This window comes from Triplophysa rosa, unplaced genomic scaffold (assembly GCF_024868665.1).
Source record: "Triplophysa rosa unplaced genomic scaffold, Trosa_1v2 scaffold412, whole genome shotgun sequence".
Classification (NCBI taxonomy): domain Eukaryota; kingdom Metazoa; phylum Chordata; class Actinopteri; order Cypriniformes; family Nemacheilidae; genus Triplophysa; species Triplophysa rosa.
Genome location: NW_026634413.1, coordinates 16,490 through 34,935, shown reverse-complemented (window position 1 = coordinate 34,935; position 18,446 = coordinate 16,490). Strand labels below are relative to the sequence as shown.

The window sequence follows — 18,446 nt, the reverse complement described above, 5'->3', positions numbered from 1 at the left end:
GCAATAAAACAAACCAGGCTGGATGTTTGAAATGATAATGCAATATTATTGTTTTATCTTTATATCATATTACAAAGGATTCTTAAAGTGTGCTTGTTCAATTTTTAATATAGTCCTTTTAATACACAAATGCCACTATGAAGATATTATTCTTTTTTTAATAATGCTTTTCTCCCAAATCTCAAAGCTTCTTTCTTCACCGTCTAAATAATGTTCGATTTTGACACATTATTTAAATGTGTACGCTCATTGTTTAAATTAGTTAAAGGGATAATTCAACTAAAAATGAAAATTTTGTGATTTACTCATGTCAATTCACACCTGTATAAGTTTCTTTCTTCTGCAGAACACAAAATATGATATTTTGAAAAATGTTGATAACAAAACTGTATTGAACCCCATAGACTTCCATTGTGTGAACACAAAACCACTGAGACATTTCTCAAAATATCTTCTTTTGTCACGTGTATTTATACTTTAGTATGCAAATCAGAATTAGACGGTGATGCCACGTTTTCCCGGCAGAGCTGAAACCCCGCCCCTTTATCCCTCTGTGTTAATGAAAATGAAGAGGTGCAGCAGGCAATCGTTAATCTTCAGGCGGTCCACACCAAAGTTACTCCACACAGAAGAAAATTACAGTCCCACCTCCTCTGCAGGCTAATGAAATGTGTGCATTATGAAGGAAAACTGCTGACCTTCACACATGTTCAATAATGACTAACCTAATTACGGAGTAATGAAGTATCAGTCATAAAAACTCTCTCAACCTATCCTCACTGCTCTAAAGCCCTTCATCATCACATATAAATTATATGATATAATGCATGTGATGTTCATGACCTCCTCCAGACAGCAGGAGGCGCCGTTTCAGCACAAACAAACAAACGCTGAACTGAAAACATTAGAAATGACAACATAATTAAAATTCTCCTTTTGTTTAGGAAATATCATATACATATGTATATGTCTGCTGTACCAAATTTCCATCGACCTATATTTTTATCATTCTCTAACCTTAATATGGAGTAACAGAAAAGCAAGACATGCGTTACGGCTGTAGGAGATGAAAAAGAGGATCCTGTCATGAACGGAGGCGGACACAGGAACAGAGGACCCAATCGCAGACAGCGGGTAAGGGGTAAATAATGACTTTAATACAAACGAGAAACAAACACCCATGAGGGGGTAACAAAACATAACAGCTAGGGTAGGCACAGGAACAGGAACATAGACTCACTACCCTAAACTGGACTAGACTATAAACAACATAAGACATGACTACAATTCACTAAACTAGACTTACATACACTTCAGGACAAGGCAGGTAACACGGCAAAACACTCCAAACAATCAGGACTGACCCATCACAAGACAGAAGACACAGGGGCATTAAATAAGGGGACAAATCAAGAGGGAACAGCTGAGGGGCATGAAATCAAAACGAGCATTAACGAGGAAACAAGAGGGTAGGAACAAAAACAACATCGGAGAGAACATATGGAAGGCCAAATGGGCCAAAATGACTCCACATAAAACAAGAGGTTCTGTCATGGTTCTGCCACTAGGTCAAGGAAAGCAAAACAAGTTGGGACAGAACCATAACATATCCACAATGCAGATATAATTTAATAAACAAAACATACTACAGGCAAACAAACGATAAAGCCGTTACAACAAAATGTAGAAACCAATGTGAGAAACCACAAAGGAAAAGGCAGGATATAAATAATGTCCACGTGATGATCATGATGACAAACAGGTGCGGTTTAAATAAACGAGCAACATGTGAGGGAGCGTGGAGAAAATCAAATCCTTGAGTAAAAACTAGGAAAACTGAATAGGTGACAAACATGAATGTGACATGACCCCCCCTGGAAGGCGCGACCTCGCGCCGTGGAACAACAGGGGATGGGGGGTAAGCATACTGTTTTTGCACTATCTGCCTGACCGGGGGGGCTGCTTTAGAATTTTAAAGTTTTACTTAATTAATATTGCATATAGGAATTTATAGTCTGTTATATTTGACCTGTGCTTCTCTCTCCTTTATCCTAAATGTGTGCTCTCACTGAGCGTGTGTCTGTATACGTACGTGTATGTGTGTGTGTGTGTGTGTGTGTGTTGTGTGTGTGTACGTGCGCTTCCGTGTGTGTGTGTGTGTCTCTATGTCTATGTGTGTTAGTACGTGTGCATATTGTGTGTGGAGTGTTTTGTATGTGGGTATGTCTGTCTTCTGTGTTTTCAACCTTTTCTTGTTTATGCAGGTAAAACTTTAATTATTTTGCTTATAGTCAATATGTCTCATGTACAGCTGCTTTGTAACAATGAAAATTGTAAAAGCGCTATATAAATAAAGTTGAGTTGAGTAAGCGTCCTGGAGGCTTGGGGCGAGCTGGAGCCGATTCCCCGCTATTGACTGGTTCTGAATGACGATTGCTCAAGTCCTCATCAGCTCTCCCGACGCAGAATGCAGAGCCCATCGCTTGGAGGACTCGATTAATGAAGTCCTCCAGAGGAAACTCATCCACGTCGGGAAGCAGAATAAGGACGAGCAGATCATCATCCAGGCCAGTCAGAAATAAGCGGTTTAAAAATGAATCACTCCAACTCACCAGATAGCACAAACCTGCGAACTCCTCCACGTAGCTCTCCAGCGGCCGGCTACCCTGCCTTAGATCCAGCAGGGCAGCCTCTGAAGATCAGATAAATTCCATTTCTGGAGGTCGTTTCTATTGTTACGGTTGCGGGCAGAGGTGGGTAGTAACGCGCTACATTTACTTCGTTACATTTACTTGAGTAACATTTTGTAAAATATGTACTTTTTTAAGTAAAATTAAAAGTGTGTACTTTTACTCTTACTTGAGTAAATTTCTAATAGAAAATCTGTACTTTTACTTTGTTACATAACTTACATTGTGTGACGTTCCTTCGTTCCTTCATTTTAAAATATGCTTTTTAAAACGCGTTGTTTATTTCAAGGTTGTTGTCTCTTTTTACGGGCATTCCCGAGTTATCGATTCGTTTGAGTCGATTCTTTTGAAAGCATTAATTGAACAATGGGCAAAACCATTTGAATAGGCTAATGAATCAGTTCAAATGATTTGTTCAGTTCGCAGCACGATCTGAATCATCTGAAGCAGGATTACTCACTCCTCGTAGTGCGAAACTTAAAAACATGCAGAACACAAAGAGCGTTGGATGAAGTGAATATTAATCTATATCTATGCAATCAAAACTGCAAATGTGTCATATTGTTGCCAGCGATGATAAATGCCCGCCATTTGCGCGCACCCGCGCGACCTGTTCGTCAGACACATCAACATGCGCGTTACCTGTCAGACACAGAGACGTGGGCTTGCAGAAATATACATTTGAAGAACATAAGGAAGAAAACTTGTTGATGGGCGTGTGGTTCACTGTTTACTGTTTGTTTACAAGTAAGAGCGTTTCACAACACACACGTGACACAACACGAGAAAACATGAGCTTTGTTCAAAAATGTGTAGGCCTAGGCTTATTTCATTTAAGAGAGCACTGCAGATGTTCTAGATCATCTTAGGAAATGCTCTGAGTTTAGTTAATGCTTTAGTTTGACATGGTCTATTATTCTAAATAAGTTGTGTAAACTACATTGACATCAGGACTAGATGAAATTTATAGAAATGCTTGTCTCTTCTGTGTTTGTCTATTCTTTAGTCTCTCTAGTATATTGCAAAGATATCTGCTTATGATAATAAAAAATATTGATTAAAATGTAATATTAAAATATTGGCCTTAATATTAATTTTATGTAGTAGGCCTATATAATCAGATACAAAGTAACTTAAGTAACTAGCTACTTGAGTAGTTTTTTCATTGCATACTTTTTTACTTTTACTCAAATAATTTTTAAAATAGTGACTTTTACTTTTACTTGAGTAACAATTTCTCAAGTTACTTGTACTTTTACTTGAGTAAAGATTTTGGCTACTCTACCCACCTCTGGTTGCGGGAGATGAAAAAGAGGAGGTATCCACAATGCAGATATAATTTAATAAACGAAACAGACTACAGGCAAACAAACGATAAAGCCGTTACAACAAAATGTAGAAACCAATGAGAGAAACGACAAATAACAAAGGAAAAGGCAGGATATAAATAATGTCTACGTGATGATCATGATGACAAACAGGTCAGTTGAAATAAACGAGCAACAGGTGAGGGAGCGTGGAGAAAATCAAATCCTTGAGTAAAAACGAGGAAAACTGAATAGGTGACAAACATGAATGTGACAACATGCTGGTTTATGGAAAAATCTTGATGTATTAGATACATTAATATTTGTTCTTTTTAACAAAAGATGTTTCATACTTTCAAGTGTTTTGGATTTAAAACCGTATAAAAAAGTCACATTGGCATTAAGTCACTGGATGGATAAGCTGATGGGCAGAAGAGTTATTATAGTTCCCTTTCTGTCGGTCTCTCGATGTTGTGTCGAACTGACAGATGGGGTTCGCTCTTGAGAATCGCTTCCGACTATTTTAGAAAAGGCCAATGATATTGGCGAATGAAATTTGCATGCCGGAGTCTGCCCCCGGATATCCGGGTATAAAAGGAAGACAGCGTGCTGCATTCATTCACCTTTTTGTTCTTCAGAGCCTTCACACATGATCGACTATGAGACTTCAAACTCTACGCCAAATTACTGCTGGAATCTTACGACGTGGTGCAGCGGACTGTCCCTTCCTGCAGCGACTTCCCCTGGGCATCTCGGCAGTTCCAGAAGTGTTTTAGTTTTTTTATTTAAAAGAGCAAATTTCTCCAGTGTGGCATGTCCCGCTGTTCTCGTGGGTGCAACACACTCATCGAGGAGGGGGACGGACACGATGTCTGCTTCCAGCACACTCGGGCAGCCCTTGTGGATACGTCCTGCCCGCGCTGTGGGCAGTTGACGATTCAGACGTTGCGTCATGGGTGGCTGTGTTCCCATGGGACACCACCTCGTCTGCCTCCTGTTCCGTGACAGCTGTGGCTACGGCCCTGCCGTCCACTACGGCGAGCAGCGAGGGTGATATGAGGATTACTGTGAGCGCTAATCCGTCAGCCACCGGCTCGCGGACCGTTCGCACTTCGTCTCGCTCGTCTGACCGTTCCCCATGAGACGGTCCCACTGTCTTGTTCCTCAACCACGTATTCGGAAACGGTGCGTGATGATGAGATGTCCCTTGCAGCATCGGAGGGTGACTTACTGGCATCTGACTATGACAATTCGTCGGAGCTCCCTCCCTCGGGGGGTCGAGCCCAGGAAGAAGCGGACGTCGAAATGTCAGCCATGCTTTCCCGGGCCGCCGGCATTAGGTTGCAGTGCACCGCACTGCCTCTCCCAACACTCACGACTGGATACATGGTACCTCGGGTTTGAGTGCGGCTCCAAGCCACGCTCGTCCCCAGTGCCATGTTTTCCCGGAAGTGCATAAGGAACTTAGTAAGACATGGAACGCCCCCTTCGGCGCGTGCACAACAAACTAGTTCCATCGCCCAATCTTCCCTCGATGGTGGGGCAGCTAGAGGATACGTCGATGTCCCCCAGGTGGAGTGTGCCGTCGCGGTGCTCTTGTGCCCTCAGACGGCGGCCACCTGGGGGGCTCGACCTAGACTCCCGTCCAAAGCATGTAGGTTTTTCGGCATCTTTGGTGTCGAGAACTTACACTGCTGCCGGCCAAGCTGCCTCCTCTCTCCACGCCATAGCCATCCTGCAGGTCCCTCAGGCCAAGGCGTTGAGAGAGCTCCATGAGGGTAAGCCCGACCCAGCGCTTATGCAGGAACTCCACGCCGTCACCGACCTCGCTCTACGGGCGACCAAGGTGACAGCGCAGACCCTGGATCGGGCGATGTCCACACTTGTGGTCCAGGAGAGACCTCTGGCTGAACCTTGCACAGATGAGTGATGCCGAGAAAGTCCACTTTCTCGACGGACCCATCTCGCAAGGGCGGGCTGTTTGGTAATTCTGTCGAGCAGCAGTTCTCGACAGCAAAGAAGCAGACAGAGGCTATCAAGCATATCCTCCTGCCACAGTTCGGCCGCCCTCTGGCCGTCGAGATCCCGTGCACCGTCTGCTTCCGAGCAGCCCTGGTCCTCTTTGATGCCCTCCGGCGCCCCCACTCAGGCGGCCCCCCGGAAGAAGACGTCGAAGAGGACACCACCACCCCATCAGCAGCCGCGGCGGCCCTCATGGGAAGACCCCAGGGAGATCGAGAATACCATCGGGCCCAATCCTATCCATTCCATCGCTGGTTGGTCGATCGGGGACGGTTCCTGCCCCGTCCCAACAGCCCACTTTTAAGAGTTTCCTCTCTCTCTGGGTGTTTATAACAGCCGCTCTCACCCTCTGCATGACGGTGTTCGGCAACTCGACGTTGCATCACGGCGAGACCCAATGTCGAGGATAATCAGCAGCCCTTGGCACTCTCAATCGACGTTGCGTTGTGCTACATCATCGTCTAGGTGTTTATCACAGCCGCTCTCACCCTCTACACGATGGAGTTCAGCAACTCGTCGTTGCGGCGAGACCCAATGTCGAGGATAATCAGCAGCCCTCAGCACTCTCAATCGACGGTGCGTTGTGCTACATCATCGCCAGGCAGGTAAATCAGCAGAGCCGATCTCCTCTCCAGGAGCTTCCCCACGGCGAGGGATCCACACTGCCAGCCATCGGCCATACGATCCAACTCACCAGACGCCCGCCCAAGTTTCGGGGCATCCTCTCAAACCTCAGTCAGAGGCAAGGATGCTCCCGTGCTTCGGGCCGAGGTCACCATCCCTATGGAGAAGGAAGCGATCGTGCTCGTCCCTCTAGCCGAGATGTTCAACGGGTTTTACAACCCATACTTCATCGTCCCCAAAAAAGGAGGGGGGGGGTGCTAGATCTGCGTACCCTGAACAGGCACCTACTCAAGCTGCCGTTCAGGATGCTCACGCAGAAGTGCATCCTGGCATCTTTCAGATGTCAAGATTGGTTCATGGCAATCGACCTGAAGGATGTTTAGTTTCATGTCTCGATTCTCCCTCATCATCGCCTGTTTCTACGGTTTGCTTTCGGTGGTCGGGCATATCAGTACAGAGTCCTACCTTTCGGTCTGTCCCTGTCCCCACGAGTCTTCACGAAGATCATGGAAGCCGCCCTCACTCCCCTCAGGGAGAGAGGTGTGCGGGTACTAAACTTTCTCGATGACTGGCTCATCTTGGCACACTCGCGAGATCTGTTGTGTGCACACAGGGACCTGGTGCTCCGGCACCTAGATCGATTGGGACTACAGGTCAACCAAGAAAAAAGCAAGCTCTCCCCTGTGCAGAGCATCCTCTTTCTTGGTATGGAACTCAACTCTGTCTCCATTATAGCGCGACTGACTACAGAGCACGCTCAGTCAGTGTTGAACTGCCTGGAACATTTCAAGCAGTCAGCGGTCCCCCTTAAACAATTTCAGAGGCTCCTGGGCACATGGCATCCTCGACGGGGGTGATACCGCTCGGGTTGATGCACATGCGACCGCTCCAACACTGGCTACAGAGTTGAGTTCCCTGGAGAGCGTGGCTCACCGGCAGCAGGCGGATAGTCGTTACGCCTCTATGCTGACACACCCTAACGCCTTGGTCTTCAATGACCTTTCTACGGACAGGGGTCCCTCTCGGGCAGGTCACGAGGCACCTCCCTGCGGGGTTGGGGTGCCGTGTGCAACGGGCACGCAGTGTCGGGGTGATGGACGGGCCCCCACCTACCTAGAGTTGTTGGATGTGCTACTTGCACTGAAGGGGCTACAACCTCTCTTGCAGGACAAGCACGTGCTGGTCCGGTCGGACAGCACAACTTCCGTAGCGTATATCAACTGCCAGGGTGGCGTTCACTCACGGCAGCTAACACGACTCACCCGACGCCTCCTCCTGTGGAGTCCGCAGGTGATCAGCTCCCTGCGAGCCACACATATCCCAGGCGACCGGAACCAGACAGCCGATGCGCTCTCTCGTCAGTTGACGCCTCATGGAGAGTGGCGACTTTACCCCCGCGCAGTCCAGCTCATTTGTGTACAGGTCGGGCAGGCTCAGGTAGACCTGTCTGCCTCCTTGGACACCACCCATTGCCCGCTAGGGTACTCCCCGTCCGAGGCCCCCCTTGGCACGGATGCTCTAGCGCACAGCTGGCGTGGAACAAGCGGAAGTACGCCTTCCCCCCATTGAGCCTCATTGCACAGATCCGGTGCAAGGTCAGGGAAGAGGAGCATCAAGTGCTAATAGTTGTGCCGTACTGGCCCAACCAGACTTGGTTCTCAGAGCTAATGCTCTTGACGACAGCTCCCCCTGGCCGATTCCCCTGACGAAGGACCTGCTTTCCCAGGGGAAGGGCACATTATGGCATCCCAGGCCAGACCTCTGGAACCTCCATGTCTGGCCCCTGGACGGGATGAGGAGATCCTGAGTGGCTTACCCCCTGCGGTGGTTAAGACCATCACTCAGGCTAGGGCCCTGGCCACTAGGCGGCTATATGCCTATAAGTGGCGCCTCTTCTCATCCTGGTGCTCTTCTCGAAGAGAAGACCCGCGGAGTTGCTCGATCGGGAACATGCTGTCCTTCCAGAGACTCGAGAGTAATCTCGCCCTTCCACACTGAACGTGTATGTAGCTGCCATTGCCGCTTATCATGACCCAGTTGTTGGTAAGTCTCTAGGACAGCACAACCTGATCATTAGGTTCCTAAGGGGCGCGAGAAGGCTACCACCTCGTCCGTGCTCCGTACCCTCTTGCGACCTTGATGCGGTCCTGGCGGGCCTCAAGAGGCCCCCCTTCGAGCCCCTTGGAGATGCCACTCTTTCTCATCTCACGGTGAAGATGGCTCTCCTGATGGCGCTCAAGAGGGTAGGGGATCTACAAGCATTCGCCGTGTCTACAGATTGCCTAGAAATCGGGCCGGGTGATTCTCACGCTATCCTGAGACCGCGGCCTGGCTACGTGCCCAAAGTTCCCACCACTCCCCCTAGACACCAGGTGGTGAATTTACAGGCAGACCCAACCCCATCCGTGTTGTGTCCAGTACTCGCATTGCGCCTCTACTTGGACTGCACACAGAGCCTCAGGAGCTCTGAGCAGCTCATTGTCTGTTTTGGAGATCAGCAGAAGGGGAGGGCTGTCTCAAACAGAGATTGGCGCACTGGATCATGGACGCCGTCACTACGGCATACTGGTCCTAAGATCGCCCGTGCCCACTGGCAGTGAGAGCTCACTCCACACGGAGTATAGCCTCCTCATGGGCACTGGCTCAAGGTGCCTCTCTGGCAGACATCTGCAGAGCTGCGATTTGGGCTACGGCCAACACCTTCGCGAGGTTCTACAACCTCCGCGTAAAATCAGCTCGAGTCTTGTAGGGCATCAGGTAAGACCGTTGGCTGGCAGGGCATACGCCTGCGAAAGCACCTTCCCCCCTCCTAGGTGGGTCAGCGTGCTATTTTTTGTCCCCCTTCTTCCCCCACTGGGTGAAGAGCAGGCATTCCATCCATCACTAAGCAAGAACCTCCTGTGGACGGGCTGGGCAGAGCAGCCCTGCCCCTTAGGCCGGGTACCAACTGAGTTATCCACAACATAGCTCCAACCGGACCTAGTGATACCGGACGTTGTAACCCCCCAGCAGGGCGGTTCCGTCTGATGTATCCTCATGATTGGTTCCCACCTTGGTAATCCATGACCTTCCCTAGGTGGACCTCCACCTTGAGGTAAACTACTTCAGTCCACACATTTTCCTATGAGTCCTCCCCTAAACGTCAAAACCATGTTGGTATCGCCACTAAAACTCCTCCCTACGGTAGGAAGTGATCTCTGTAGCGCCTCCCCCATTTGAGGAAGTAGCGCTTACCCAGTGGCCTTATGGTATCGGGCGGCTTCTCGCTTTTAGAGAAACAAGGCCACCGCCTGTGAGGGCCGAAGCCAGGGGCTTCCCACCTTTTCAAAAAGCTCTGGGACCCCCTACCTATCCACTGGAGGGTTACAATCTCGCGGTAGTGCTCACGTCTGACACGCCCAGGCCAGTCAGCGTCGCTTCGCTAGAGATTGTGACACGGCACAGCGCCGTGGCATTTTCCATAGGAACCCCAACTGTCGGCTCGACACAACGTCGAGAGACCAACAGAAAGGGAACGTCTTGGTTACGGATGAAACCTCAGTTCCCTGATGGAGGGAACGAGACGTTGTGTCCCTCATGCCACAACGCGTGCCGCCGCTGCAGCAGTCGAGAGAGGTCTCAGGCTCCTCAGCCCAAAGGTGAATGAATGCAGCACGCCATCTCCCTTTTATACCGGGGTCGGAGTCTGGCATGCAAATTTCATTCGCCAATTTCATTGGCCTTTTCTAAAATAGTCAGAAGCGATAGGTTCTCAAGAGCGAACCCCATCTGTCGGTTCGACACAACGTCTCGTTCCCTCCATCTCATTCCCTCCCACCAAGGCGTTTTATTCACTTTGAATTGCCTTTTATTTTTATATATTGTTATATTTTTTATATTACTTTTAGATTTAAGTAGTAAAAATGTAGCAATTTTGTTATGCGCCTTTGTTGTTCATTTTTATTATTTAAAATTATCATTAATACTTAATATTATTCATTTATTGAATTAATTCATAAACAATGGTTCAAAATAATAGTTTGATTAATAATTTGTTTAGTTTAGTTTTATTACAGTTCTAGTTTTAGTTCAGATTTTATTGATTTCCATTTAGTAATTTTAGTGCCTCAATTTAAACTTACTTAACATAATTTCTAAGGTAACATTTCTAAGTTTTTCAAGTATTTTAAATTTTTTAATTAACTGAAATATTTTAGTAGTTTAGGTTTTAGTTAATCGTAATCGTAATCGTATAGGCATTTTTAAATGACTATTAACAGTTATTTTTTTGTAACTGTCATGATTCTGCCGCATCATGTCATGTTTCTCGTGGTCTAGTGGCAGGATCATGACAGAACCCCATGTTTCATGTGGAGAGGGGTCATTTTGGCCCCTATGGCCTTCCATAGGCTGGGCAGCGCTCTCTGGCGGCTCAGTCCGTGTCAGCCAGCATCCAGTCCGGCGTAGCCAGCATCCAGTCCACGTCCTTGTGTGGACTCTTGTGTTTTTCCCTGTTTTGCCCTCGTTTGGACTTCACCCCTGGACTCTTATGTTTTGTATTATTTTTATCATTTTGCCCTGTTTTTGTCTGTGTCGCTGTCTGTCTAGTCCTGTTATTTGCCTTGAAGAGCGTCATGTTGCCGCTCCTTAAGGAAGGGCTTCTGTCATGATTCTGCCACATCATGTCATGTTTCTCATGGTCTTTTGTTCCTCCTGTTTCCTGAGTTTCTGTTTCCTGTTCCTGCTTCGTGCATCACTGCCGGCAGCTTGTTTGTATCCGTGCTCTTATCACTTCGCTCTAATATTAGTGTATTTTATTTTCGTTAATTATTATTGTCGTTGCTAACTTATCCTGATATCTCAATAANATATATTTATATATATATATTTTAAGTATTATTATAAGAAGAGTTATCTCCAAAATGTTAAGCATAATACCTAAAAATTACGTTAGGGCGTCTTTTCATTTGACTTCTTTTTTGGACAATCAAAAAGTTGATGGTGCTTTTTTTGTTAAATAAAACGTCTTGGTTACGGATGTAACCTCGGTTCCCTGATGGAGGGAACGAGACGTTGTGTCGAACCGACAGAATGGGGTTTGTCTTGAGAACCTATCATCTTCTGAGTATTTAGAAAAGGCCAATGAAAATTGGCGAATGAAATTGCATGCCGGGCTCCTCCCGATGTCTAAGAGCGGCATTCATTCACCTGTTGGTCTGAGGAGCCTAAAGCATCCTCCCCCGACCGCTGGGGTGGGCGGCCAGTGTTGTGGCATGAGGGACACAACGTCTCGTTCCCTCCATCAGGGAACCGAGGTTACATCCGTAACCAAGACGTTCCCTTTCTGTCGGTCTCTCGACGTTGTGTCGAACCGACAGAATGGGGTTCCTATGGAAAACGCCACAGCACTGAGCCGCGTCACAATCTCTGCGGAGCGACGTTGACTGGCCTGGGCGAGTCAGACGAAACGCTAACGCGAAATTATGACCCTCCAGTGGAGAGGAAGGGGGACCCAGAGCTTTACACAAAGTTGGGAAGCCCCTACGCCGGCCGTCACGGGCGGAGGCCTAGTTCTCTAAATGGCGAGAAGCCGCCCGGCACCGTACGGGCCACTGGGTAAGCATTATTCCCCCCTGGGGGAAAAACGCTGCAGAGGCCACTACCTACCGTAGGGAGGAATTAGTGGAGACACCACATGGTCTCACCATCAGGGGAGAACTCATGGGAGGAATGTGCGGACTGCAGGAGTTAACCGCAAGGTGGGAGTCCACCTGGGGAGGTCATGGGTTGCCAAGGTGGGAACCATTCATGAGGATACATCAGACGGAACAGCCCACGGAGGGGGGTTACCACGTCTGGAGCACTAGGTCCGGTTAGAGCTATGTGGAGATAACTCAACTGTTCCCCGGCCTAAGGGGGCAGGGCTGCTCTGCCCAGCCTGTCCCCTGGAAGGGTGCTTAGTGATGGATGGAATGCCTGTTCTTTACCCGAGGGGAAAGAAGTGAGGCGGGATCGCCACTGCTCCCCCCGGAGGGGGAAGGGCTTCCGCAGGCGTACGCCCTACCGGCTGCCGGTCCCACACCTTGCCAGGATGGGGCTGACACCGGTTCCGCGCGTAGGTATTAGAACCTCACGGAGTTGTTGGGCATAGCCCAACCCGCAGCTCTGCAGATGTCTGCAGAGAGGCGCCCTGAGCCAGTGCCCAGAGGAGTGAGCCTCACTCCCAACGGGCAGGGGCGAATTGAGATCGGTATGCCCTAACGAGGGCATCCACGATCCAGTGCGCCAGCCTCTGTTTGGAGACAGCCCTCCCTTCTGCTGACCTCCGAAACAGACAAAGAGCTGCTCAGAGCTTCTGGCTCTGCGTGCGGTCCAAGTAGAGGCGCGTGCGCGTACTGGACACACACGGATAGTTGGGTCTTCCTCCCCGGTGGGGAGCGCCTGCAGGTTCACCACCTGGTCTCTCGGGAGAGTGGTGGGAACCTTGGGCACGTAGCCGGGGCGGGGTCTCAAGATAACGTGAGAATCCCGGCCCCGAGTTCTAGGCAATCTGTGGACACGGAGAGTGCTTGTAGATCCCCTACCCTCTTGGAGGTGAGCGCCATGGAAACCGTCTTTATCAAGACTGAGAAAGAGCGGCAACCCCGAGAGGCTCGAAGGGGGCGGGGCCTCTTGAGGCCCGCCACCTAGGTCGCAAGAGGGTACGGAGCGCGGATAAGGTGGTCACCCTCTCGCGCCCCTTAGGAACCTAATGACCAGGTCGTGCTGTCCCAGAGGCTACCCAGCACTTTGGGTCATGATGAGCGGCCGTAGCGGCTACATACATTCCCAGTGTGGAGGAGGAGAGGTTACTCCCCCGTCTCTTTTGAGGACGGGACAGCTCCGTACCCGACCGAGCAACTCCGCGGGTCCTTTCGCCGAGAAGAGCACCAGGACGAGAAGAGGCGCCACCTATGGGGTATAGCCGCCCAGTGGCCGAAGCCCTAGCCTGAGTGACGTCCCAACCAGACCGGGGGTGGTCACTCAGGATCTCCTCGTCCCGTCCAGACATGGAGCAAAGGTTTTGCCTGGGATGCCGTAACGGTGCCCCTTCCCCTGGGGAAGCTGTTCGCCAGGGGGAGCGCCAGGGGGGAGTTGTTGTCAGAGCCTCAGCTCCGAGAACCAAGTCCTGGTTAGCGCCAGAAGGGCGTAACTAGTACCACTTGATGCTCCTCTTCCCTGGCCTTGCACAGGACCCTGTGCAATGAGGCTCACTGGGGGGAAGCGTACTTCCGCTTGTCCCGCGCCAGCTGTGCGCAAGGGCATCCGTGCCGAGGGTACCTCGGATATGGGAGTACCCAAGCGGACAATGGGTGGAGTCCGGGGAGGCAACAGGACCACCTGTGCCTGGCCGAAACTGCCCCAAATGAGCTGGCTGCGCGGGGAGGGAGTCGCCACTCTCCGCGAAGGCGTCAACTGACGAGAGAGCACATCGGCTGTCTGGTTCAGGACGCCTGGGATGTGTGTGGCTCGCAGGGAGCTGATCACCTGCTGACTCCAGAGGAGGAGGCGTCGGGATATATATATAACAACATAATTACCATCTTTACCATTGCTGTACCATGGTACCATATAAACAAAACAAAAACCTATAGGAAAACTCCTCTTAATACTGTACGTTCTATTACGTTTTATGTGTTCATTGTGTCAGATTTTTATGCAAGCTGTATTCTCTATTATTTCTCACCTGTGCTCATGCAGCTCTCCATGTCAGGTTCGAGGGTCCAGCCATCATAGCAGGAGCACTTTACGTTGAACTTGTCTTGTTCACAACGCTGGCTGCACTTCAGGTGTTTGGCACAGAAGCCCTGGATCTGACACGTCTTGTTATCAGAGCTCAGTTCCATTCCCAGCGGACACGAGCACAGAATGCCCTCACCCGGTGCCACAGTACAGTTATGGCTGCAATCTCCATTGTCCAGAGAGCACAGGTCTGAAGGACAAGAGAAAATGCAGTAAAAACAGACACACTGGAAGAAAAAAACAATCAAAGTTTTATTACTAAGATCTGCTATTTTTTACAATAAGCACAAACACTGCTCACCCAAAAATGCATCAACTAGCTCAAACATAGTAAAGCATTGGTTAAGCAGTGCGATGGTCATGGGTTTGATTGGCAGGGAACACACAACTAAATAAAAACTATCAATTAAATGCACTGTAAAATATTTCGGATAAAAGCTAAATGTGCAAATGAAAATGTTTTTTAAACAGTTTTTAAACAGTGCTTAAGGATATAGTTCACTGAATTATGAAAAATATCTCATCTTTTTTTAATAATAACTAGTCATTATTAGCTAGTCACGCATATGATATACAGTAACTAGTCACAAAACACACGAGAACTAAAGAGATTCAATGTTATTGAAATACTACCGTATTTAATCTTATACGGCTGGGCTGTCTGATACTGTATGCAACGTATTGAGTTCTAAATAAGCTCAAAATATTAACTGTTTTCTCTCACAAACATGTCGTTTTCTCTTCAAACAGCATTTATTGCCCTGTTGGAGTCATATGGATTACTTTTATCATGGATGGACGCCCCTTTGGAGCTTCAAAAACATGGCCACCATGAAATGGCCTTTTTTTAACATTACTTTACTTAAGCTGTGTTTAAATCATTTACTCACCCTGACGCCATCCCAGATGTATAAAGGAATTTTCATATTTAGGTGAACTATTCTTTCAAACAAACATGTTTTTCATTTTACATTCACCCAATATGAATGAAGTTCCTTACAAATAGAATAGACGTCATTTCCCATCAATTGGAGGGATTTTATGTAGCTGACAGCACAGCTTTTTACAGAAAACACCACTGCTCTTGTATGAGGGCTGTGGATGAATGCCATCAGCGTGTTTATTTCCATCAGCATTCTGGCGGCGTCAGTTTTCAAACAGCACGATGCTGTTAATTGAGTCCTCGCTCAATGAATATCTGCATTAAACTGTTGCGACTCTTACCGCAGAGTTTCTCATCAGAGCCGTCGGGACAATCGTCTTTTCCGTCACACAGTTTATCAGCGGGCAGGCAGATGCTGGTGTCATTAGCACACACGTGATGGGAGAGTTTACACACCAGAGCCTCGCAGTTCTCTTCATCAGAGTTATCTTCACAATCACTGTCTCCATCACACACCCATGCCTTACTGATACACCGTGCTACACCACAAACACAGAGAAACATACATTGACAGGGTGCTCTGGGAACTTCTGTACATCCGCGCTTTATCAAGCTAAAAATAAAAAAACGAAATTGAAAGGTTTTGTCAAATAACACACCACTACTTGGTAATACCCTACATAAGAAAACATCTGGTCAACCATTACAAGTCGTGTTATTATTACTTTATGGGCAACAACATAAAGCATTATGTCAAGTCAAGGTTAACATCACAAAGTTATAGAGTATAGACAGCTGTGCTCGCATATATTAAAGAAAATAGCAGCTGATCGCTGTTCAGTCTGCTCATGGGTGATTGGATCTCAAAATAAAGCCAAAATGAGTTTTCTGATTGGTCGGAAAACATCAGACCGTTAAATTGGGACCACATCATCTATACTTTCTGCTTCATTACCGGAGTCCCTGCAGCCAAACTTCACCGCTGGATCGCACATGTGCGTTACACCCTCGCAGTTCTTCTCATCGCTCAGATCCATGCAGTCTGTGTCTCCATCGCAACGCCAGCGGAGAGCAATGCACATGCCATCCATACGACACTGGAACTCATCTGTGTGACAGCCGCCAGGAGGACGGGTCGCTGAGAAGACACACAATCAATAAGAGGGTATTATAACCTTATAGACACATTGTTTTTTTTAAATAAGTGAATAAAAACCCCTCTCTTTTCAGAAAAAAAGCCCTCTGTTCTTCACGACACACATAATGTGACACTTGTGGGGGTAATGTCTCATCGACAACTTAACAGACCACACTACTTTGACTTTGACTTTTTTTTACTTTGACCACAACTGCCTGGTCAAGCAGATTTTGATGGCTCTGTGAAACTGTATCAGCCAGTTTGTGGTTTTCCACACAACTGAGCTTCTGTTTCGCAGGTAAAAGGTGAAATTTACTTATGATGAGATAATTTTATTTATGATAACAGACTGTGCTTATAATTAGTACTATAAAGTCATTTTCAAAAATAAATTGTGTGTAAACAACAGTGTCTGTAAATATATTCAGGTATAGGAGTGGCATAATTGGAGCTTTTGTATTTGGGCTTTGGTCATTGGGCTGGTATTGTATACAGATCTGGCAACCCTGCATTATAATTGCAAAACTAGCACAATACAACAAGAGTAAGCTAGCACAACATTAAAGGGATAAGTCATCCAAAAATAAGAAAAATTCTTGACTGTGCTAACATGGATACTGTAAACGTTAACATGTCTGAAGCGGTTGAACGTGTCATCTACTGTACAAATATATTTATGAATAGGTGCTTGACCAGTGCACATCTTGTCAGCATTTGGGGCTGTTGTTTTTGGTTTCCCCTTTAGGGGTCACTGTTTTCACCTGTTTGCCCCTCATCATTGTCAGTTGCTTCCACGTGTGCCTTGTTTGCCCTGTGTATTTATATAGCCTTTTGTCCCCGGTTTTGTTGCTTGGTGTTTAATGTTGTGTAGCCAGTCTCTCAATTGTTACCTAGTCTAGAGTTAACTAAGAATTCTTGCATCTGTAACCAAGGTTACCATGGAGTAACAGAAAAAATATAGAATGTTATTAATTTAATAATGACATATAAAAACTATCAAACACTTTCGAGTAAGTTCAAGAAAGAACAAGTTAATATTATTTATACTTTATGTATTTATCATTTCTATTTCGTTGTTAATGTGACCACTGGTGTTTAATCTGGAAATTGAAATGGGCCAATGGCAGCGCAGAATGTTGTATAGCGGAAGAATTGACTTCCGGGTTTCGCACGAGGGTTTCACATGGAGTTAGAGGCCGCTCTCTCTCTGTTTTCATACATGGATTCCTGCTGAGCATAGCATTTGCTAACTCTTTAGGAATGTGAATCGAAGAAACACCCTAAAGTGAATTCTGTCAATGGATTTATGGTGAGAGAAGTATCTAAAGGAAACCGCAATACACCTCTGCCTCTCTGGAATTTGAGTTTAGCGATCTCCTTGGTTCCCTTTCTGTCGGTCTCTCGACGTTGTGTCGAACCGACAGAATGGGGTTTGTCTTGAGAACCTATCATCTTCTGAGTATTTAGAAAAGGCCAATGAAAATTGGCGAATGAAATTTGCATGCCGGGCTGCTCCCCGGATGTCCGGGTATAAGAGGGAAGCCGGCGTGCTCATTCATTCACCTTTTGTTCTTCAGAGCCTACGCATCTGATGAGCAGCTCCAGATCTTCACTGATCTTCCAGATCTTCGCTGGTCTTCCAGTTCTTCGCTGGTATCCTGCTGGAATCTACGACGTGGTGCAGCGGACGGTCCCTTCCTGCAGCGACTTTCCCCTGGGCATCTCGGCAGTTCCAGAAGTGTCTGAGCACTTTTTTTTCTAAAAGAGCAAATTTCTCCAGCGTGGCATGTCCCGCTGTTCTCTTGGGTGTGACGCGCTCATTGAGGAAGGGGATGGACACGATGTCTGTCTCACGTGTTTGGGTCTCCAGCACGCTGAGGCAGCCTTCGTGGATACATCTTGCCCGCACTGCAGGAGGATGCCTATCCAGACGTTGCGGTCATGGGTGGCTGTATTCTTTATGGGTAAAGCCACCACCTCGTCTGTTACCCGATCCGTGACGGCAGTGACTACGGCCCTGC

General features: G+C 47.6%; 1 protein-coding gene across 2 annotated transcripts in view; it reads right to left on the bottom strand.

Moving 5' to 3' along the window:
• Positions 1-14,301: 14,301 nt before the first annotated feature.
• The window catches only part of LOC130550730 (low-density lipoprotein receptor-related protein 1-like), a 17,320-nt gene continuing 13,175 nt past the window's right edge, over positions 14,302-18,446 (bottom strand). For both annotated transcript variants that reach the window (XM_057328231.1, XM_057328232.1), the window contains 3 exons: positions 16,243-16,425; positions 15,629-15,826; positions 14,302-14,594 (listed from right to left, as the gene is read on the bottom strand). In XM_057328231.1, the coding sequence (XP_057184214.1) occupies positions 14,338-14,594; positions 15,629-15,826; positions 16,243-16,425 (638 nt within the window). In that variant the 3' untranslated portion in view covers positions 14,302-14,337. The remainder of the gene's footprint in view (positions 14,595-15,628; positions 15,827-16,242; positions 16,426-18,446) is intronic.